The sequence below is a fragment of the Pinus tabuliformis genome, chromosome 1_2 (assembly GCF_031772625.1).
Source record: "Pinus tabuliformis cultivar Carrire ecotype Pingquan chromosome 1_2, CPIR1, whole genome shotgun sequence".
In the NCBI taxonomy this organism is placed as follows: Eukaryota; Viridiplantae; Streptophyta; class Pinopsida; order Pinales; family Pinaceae; genus Pinus; species Pinus tabuliformis.
The window spans coordinates 1,272,119,102-1,272,126,108 of NC_142298.1; the positions used below are offsets into that span (position 1 = coordinate 1,272,119,102).

A 7,007-nucleotide genomic window follows, 5' to 3' on the forward strand; every position below is an offset into this window, starting at 1 on the left:
AAACAAGTCAAATATGGACCGTTGTTGATTAGTATCTTTTTTTTTATACAAAAAGTAATTGATAGTAGAAGTATTAAAATTCCCTTCATGTCCATGTATAATGATTTTAAATTTTTTTTAACTATTAAAATTTATGATTTGCAAGATTCCATTTTGTAAACATTGTAATAGTTTAGATCTTTTTCAACTTTTGAATCTAGGTTTCTACTTTAGAATATTAAAACAAAATTTCAAAATATTAAAACAAATAAAACTGTTAAAGTTTTTAAGTAGAGAGATTTTATAGTTGAATTCACAATGTTAAGATTCAACAAGTGTTTAGTTAAAACAATGAAATTTCTATTTTACATTAAAATCATTTATAACAAAAATTCACACAACAAATGACATCAATTGAATTTTGTTTGTTGTCTATATTCTTAAATAACTAATGCATTTACAAATGTTTGTAAGTTTTTAACTTGCATTATTTGACAACTTGATATTTCAAAGCCTTATATGACTCCTACACAAGTTTCCCATAAAATCAAGCTAGCTATTAAAGGTAGGTAAAAATGTTTGAAAGTAAAACATTATATAATATTAAAGGAACACATAATTAATTATGAAAAGGCATGTTGACTTAGGGCCATAACAAAAAGCTATACATATTTATAATGGAGGGGACATTGTTTTTTCTTAGCACATTATATTATTTTGAAATATGTTGTTAGTAAAGAAATAACAAAAAGCTATACATATTTATAATGGAGGGGACATTGTTTTTTCTTAGCACATTATATTATTTTGAAATATGTTGTTAGTAAAGAAATAGTTAAGTTTTAGGCATTTTATATTTTTATAAAAAAGCAATAGAAAAATAAAGTTATTAAAGATTAGATAGACAATAAACATAAAAAACTATCTATATATATATATGTATATATATATAATTCAACTCAAATGTTGATCATCTATCTAAAGAAGTTGCATTAAAGTAGGAAGGGACCCAAATGTAACAAGAGTTTAGAAGAAGAACTTAGATTGTATTTTTTAAAATATATTTATATTAATAAAGGAAGTGATAGAAAATCACTAATGTGTTTGTTAGATTTTTTTGTAGTTGTTGCAATAGTATTGGACTCCTAGTAGTAAAACATAAAAGAGATTTTGTTAAAGATTTCCTATTATAACTTAGAAATATTTTATTCAAGTAGTGACATATTTTAGATGTTTTTCTTATATTAAATAAATTATATATGTTAATATTATATATAAAAGTGAATATATATAAAAGAAAATCACAATTAAAATATCATATATATATATTAAACTACCAAAAAAGAATATCATAAAATAAAATGTGATTGGTAATTTTTTTCAAAAACTTGAACAAACTTTGTAAACTTTGTAAATTATTTTCAAATGTTACACATTAATTAAAAGTTAAACATGAGTTTGACACATTTATTTTGAAATGAAATCTTTATAAATATTGAGATTTGATGTGTGTATTATTTTTCATAAATAATTAAAAGTTAAACATGAGTTTGACACATTTATTTTGAAATTAAATCTTTATAAATATTGAGATTTGATGTGTGTATTATTTTTCATAAATATTGAAATTTGATGTATATACTATTATGACACTTGGTAACATATAAATTTATTTTTATTTTTTATTTTTTATTTTTATAAATAATGAAATTTTCATAAATATTGAGATTAGATGTATGTACTATTAACAATTAGTAGCATATATAATTTTTTTTTAATTACTTTTTTATTTATAACCAATTCTATTTCTTTTTAAATTTTCAAAATTAATTGAATGTCAAAACATTTTGACTATAAAATGATTACAATATAACTTTCTATAAACATAACTTAAATGCAAACAAATTGCAAATAATTGTCATGGTGACTAAAATAATGGCAAATAAAATGCTGACGCTTTTGATCACAATTTGAGATCGGTTTTGATGTTGTGTCAATTTTTTTAATGATTAATTTTTTTTTTTCATAATTTTTTAAATTTCAATTGAATAAAAATAAATCTCTTACTCCTAAATTAAAAAAAACATTTAACTTAAAATAAAATTTTTATTATTATTATTATTATAATATAGAAAGATATGGTGAGTCAGTGTAATCCCATCCCCACGAAATACAATTAAAGCTAGATTTGAACCTGTAACTTGCATAACCGCACAAACACCTTACCAAGGTGTTAGCTGGGCAAGAAACCAAACACAGAGCCTCATTATTCTTCTTCTTCTTATTTAATGAAGTACTAAAAGAAGTTCAAATCATTGTTATTATTTAATAAACCGGAGTGAAAAGCCAAATCACCGAGCATTACAGGTAAATGAGCGAACAATTTCGTTGTGTCGCTTAGATGGAGCTGTTCCACCGTTTTACTGTCTCTTTAGTGAATATCGATAGACCATTGACTTTGAAGAGGTAACACTGTTTTGTTTCATATTCTTTGGTGAGAGTGGTATACCAGCCACAGAGCCTCTAATTATATTATAAATTAACGATTATCCTGGTTGCAGATATTAGTTGGAGGGTTGCCAGCCACCGCTACACTTTATATCTAATCGATCATACACTTTCAAATCTTATCCTGCCCTTCAAATCTTATCGTGCCCTTCAAGTCGCTCTCCCCAAACCCCACCCATTGTTATTAGGTGAAAACCCAGTTTTGACTGCGGAGTCTTTTTTTGTTTGGTCTATTTTTTATATGCATGATGTACCTAATCCTTCTGCAACTCTGCCTATTTAAGGATGGGCTGCTGATTGTGCAACTGCACCTGCTTGGTTATTACAAGGGACTAACACTTTTATTTATTGAATTCAGAAGTCTAGTCTTTGAGATTTTGAGTTTTGCAGTTATAGTGTAGATTTTGTGCAGAAATATGGAGTTTTCAGTAACAGAATTGCATTGGGCAGTGAGATCAAATGATGTGGGCATGGTAAAAAGGCTCCTGGCAGAAGGAAACCCAATACAGTGTTCTGATTCAATAGGTCGAACTCCCCTTCATTGGGCCACTGTTTTAGGACATGAGGAGGCCTTGAAGTCTCTGCTACTGAACACATCCAGGCAGCTCATAGATTTCAAGGATAATCATGGGAGAACTTCGTTGCACTATGCTTGTGCAGGGGGTAGGACTCAGTTTGCAAGCATTTTGATAAGGAGGGGAGCTTCTGTGAATTCTAAGGATTCCAAGGGGAGAACTCCACTGCACTATGCAGCACAGAATGTCAAGCTGGATATGGTGGAGCTGCTTTTAAAGAATGGTGCAGATAAGGATGTAGAGGATTGTAATGGAGTGAGACCATGGGATTTGGCTCTCAAATGGGGTAGCCCAGATGGGTTTGAAGTCCTTAGGATTGAATCTGTTCATTTGGGTAGTGCTGTGGAACCCAAAAATGGATGCAAAAAAATAGAACCTTCAAATAACAGGGATTTGATTCGAAATCAAGATTTTTGTTCAGAGAAATCTTCATCCCTGGATATGCTTCTGAGTGAATGGAAAAAGGCCGAAGCTCAGAAAAAGAAGACAGAATCCATTAATAGTCTAAAGGAAGCATTGAAAGCATGGAGAGATGCTGTAGAAGAGACCAAACTAGAGAGTCAAAGAAAATCTATGCAACACTCTGTTTCATTTGTCGAAGGCCATAGAAATGGGGTTTCTGCTGCTGCTGCTTCTTCTGCATCTCCTTCTCCGACATCAACTGTGCATTCTGTAAATAATTTCATAGTGGATAAAGGAACAAGAATGGTTGCCTTTTCTGCCCATCCAAATGGGAATTTTGGCTCCCAAGCCCTCCCTTCCCAGTTTTGGCATTCTGATGAAAGCAAAGAGAAGAACAAGGCAGATGATGTTTTGGGTTGCACAGAGTGGGAGTCCCCATTGAGAGGTGAGGAGATGAGAGCAATCACTGGTGGGGTGGAAAGATGGGAGGGAATGGAGTTGAAATCAAGATCAGGAACATGGAAGGAGTCTTGGTTTCAAGGAAGAGATGATGCACCAGCTTCACCAATTGAGGCAATATGATGCCACTCAAAGCTACGAACATAGATTTAATCACCCTTTACTCTGAAAAATATCCGAGTGGGCTTGAATGTTTTTTTTTTGAAAAATTTTCTCTGGACTAGTGCAATGTCTATGTGTGTGTTCTCTATGTGAGGGGTATTTCAATAACTAAAGCAACAGAAGGAAACTGTGTTGCTTCCCTAATTTACGAAACTGGATTTTCTCTCTGCTATGATCTATATGGGAATCCCATACAGAAACGCCTTGAACATCAGCATCAGCTTCTCTGATCAAGGCGACATGAAGCCCAACAAAGCTTCTACTGTTGCTGTAAGAAAAATGCTCAACCGGTATGAAATCATTTTTGAATTTTTAATCTTGGAGTGTGCAGTATGAAATCATTTTTTATTTTTTAGTAAGATTTTTTAGTGTTGGAGTGTGATGTTTCTATACAGTAGGCTTTCATTAATTGAAGTTTGAGAGGGGATAAACAATTCTAGTTTAAGCCAGTGTTACTGGAAGTATGATTTGATCTGCTAAAGATTGCTTCAAGAAACATGGAAGAAATTTTCCGGTGCAAGAAAAGATCAGGAACAAGACAAGCTTCCTAATTGAGTAATTTGAAGGTAGACTCGACTTTACTTTGTGTAACAATTACAAGAAAAATACTCAAATTGGTTCTCATGGTTTTCTTAATTTCTCTTTGTATCATAATGTGCTTGTCTCAGTGATGATGCAATTGGTTGTGTATAAAGTTGTTTGACTCAATGATGGAATTGGTGGAGTATATACAGGTCAAATTGGATTACCTGTGTAAGATTTTTCTTAATTAGAACCATTATTATGTGATGGTTAAGTGGCCCATAAGGAGTGAAATACTGACATTGCTTATATAGGGCTGAAATTGGATGACTTGTATAAAGAATACAGATGTTAGATCCCCTAAATTTTTGTTTAAAAATATGGAGAAGAGCCAGAGATGTTTAGATGTGAAATCAAGAAAGTAGAATTTATTTTTACTATTTTTAATTTTGTTATTGGTGTAGTCTATTATTATATTGTTGATAGATAGGTTATATTGCAATTAGTTTGTCAAACTTTTTTTTTTCCAAGTTTATAATATTTTTTTAGTTGACCATAGTTTTGAATATTTAAATAATAAATAATTTCTTTTATAATTATAAGAAAAAGGTTTTTTTGTTTTTTAAATATCTTCTATTTCTTTTATTAGATAAAAACAATCAAATAAATATAAATAATTTTATGTTTTTTTATAATTCTATTATAATTCCAAATGACACTAACCACTGTCATATGTACTTCAAATAATCTATCTAATTTGTACATAAAATAATTAATTCATCTTTCCTATTATATTATTTATTTATCTACAAGTTTTATTGTACTTGAGAAAAGGTTATATTGTAATTATATAAATTTTAATATTTTTTTATTTTGTAACGAAGTTTTTTAAAATTATCTATATATATATATTATATCAATTTAAAAAAAAAAAAAATTATATATTTTTTTGTATTTTATAAAATTCAGTATAAAATATTTAATTAAAAAAAATTAAAGTGTCACGTATCCATAGATTATACGACGATTTAGATAGATTACACGATGATTTAAAATGGGTGACACTGAGATTGACTTTGAGAAATTAATATATTTCTCAGAAAACAAAATTTAAAAATCATATCTAGTTTATCAAACTGTTTTTTTATAAAGAAACATAAAAGATATTAGCACAACCCAGTTAATTAGATTTAAAAATATCTGGAAATGATTTTTCACCGTCGGGTCGCTTTCGAATACCTAACACTGACACACGCGAGAAGTCATTTCCGGTAGTTAGTGGCCTTGAAATCTGTTGCCTTGTCCAAAATCCTACCTAGATCATCATGTGTTTCTCGGAAACGTACCTCTAATGATAACCATATAGTCCATGTGTGGAGAGGTAATCGGAACCCGTGTACAGCCTTGTGATCACATTCGGGGCTTAACAATTGATTCAATAATTCTCCTTAAAGTACTTACAAACGAAATTCCATTACACAATTCTAAAAAGACATAGTACCGAATGCTTACGGTAAAGAATCATATATAATAAAGGCCGTGGAGGTGGCGTAGTGGTAAAGTCGACCTCGTCACGATGGACTGGTTTTGTGTTCGATTCCGAGCAAGATTGTAGCTCGTCGTGCGAGTAGTAACCGAATCGGGCCAAGCCCACTACCTTTTAAGGTCGTGGAGGCGGCGTAGTGGTAAAGTCGACCTCGTCACGACGGACCGTTTTTGTGTTCGATCCCGAGCAAGGTCGTAGCTCGTCATGCGAGTAGTAACCGAATCGGGCCAAGCCCACTACCTTTTAAAAAAGTACAATGATGTGTGGTTTGACGGTAAGTCACATGGGCGAAGCCCGAGGAGACCGAAGTTCAAATCTCATTGAGTACAATGGACCTGCTGTGGTGGCGGCTAGAGGGGCAGATTCCCCTTTCCTGTGAGTCTGCTCTTGCTAAAATCATAAGGACTTAGTATACCCGACTTGCAGGTGGTTGGTTATGCTCTTAGTGTTATAGTGGCAGCTATGAGGTTTGATCCTAGGTCTCCCATAGATTAGGCCTGGCAGTTACCGATTCACCATGTGGTAAAAAAAAAAAAAATAGTGTCCTTTAATGCATACTTGTAACAAAAATCACATATAAAAAGTCTTTTGGCTAAATGCATGCCTACGATTAAAAACATAAACACAAAAATACATATACTTGTCATTTGCAAAATTGTTAAAAAATATTCAACTTTATTTCTATAGTATAAATCATTTTGGTATCAGAGCATAGAGTATTGTGAAGATTTGATTTGTTTGCAAGTGTTTTTCTGATGTTAACAAGGTTGAAGTTTAAAATAGGAGAATGAGAACCCGTGGAACCAAGGTTTCAAATTGTTTGAAGGAGAACAAACACACCTCAAACTTCAATA

General features: G+C 31.3%; 1 protein-coding gene across 1 annotated transcript; it reads left to right on the top strand.

The window, feature by feature from the left end:
* The first annotated feature begins 2,633 nt into the window (after positions 1-2,633).
* Positions 2,634-4,401, top strand: LOC149210869 (uncharacterized). The gene has a single exon (XM_089394493.1). The coding sequence runs from the start codon at positions 2,904-2,906 to the stop codon at positions 4,044-4,046; it is 1,143 nt and encodes a 380-aa protein (XP_089250619.1). The 5' UTR covers positions 2,634-2,903; the 3' UTR covers positions 4,047-4,401.
* Positions 4,402-7,007: the final 2,606 nt, after the last annotated feature.

Excerpts from the sequence above, each read along its gene's own strand:
- LOC149210869 (XM_089394493.1), top strand. The coding sequence starts at position 2,904 with ATGGAGTTTTCAGTAACAGAATTGCATTGGGCAGTGAGATCAAATGAT.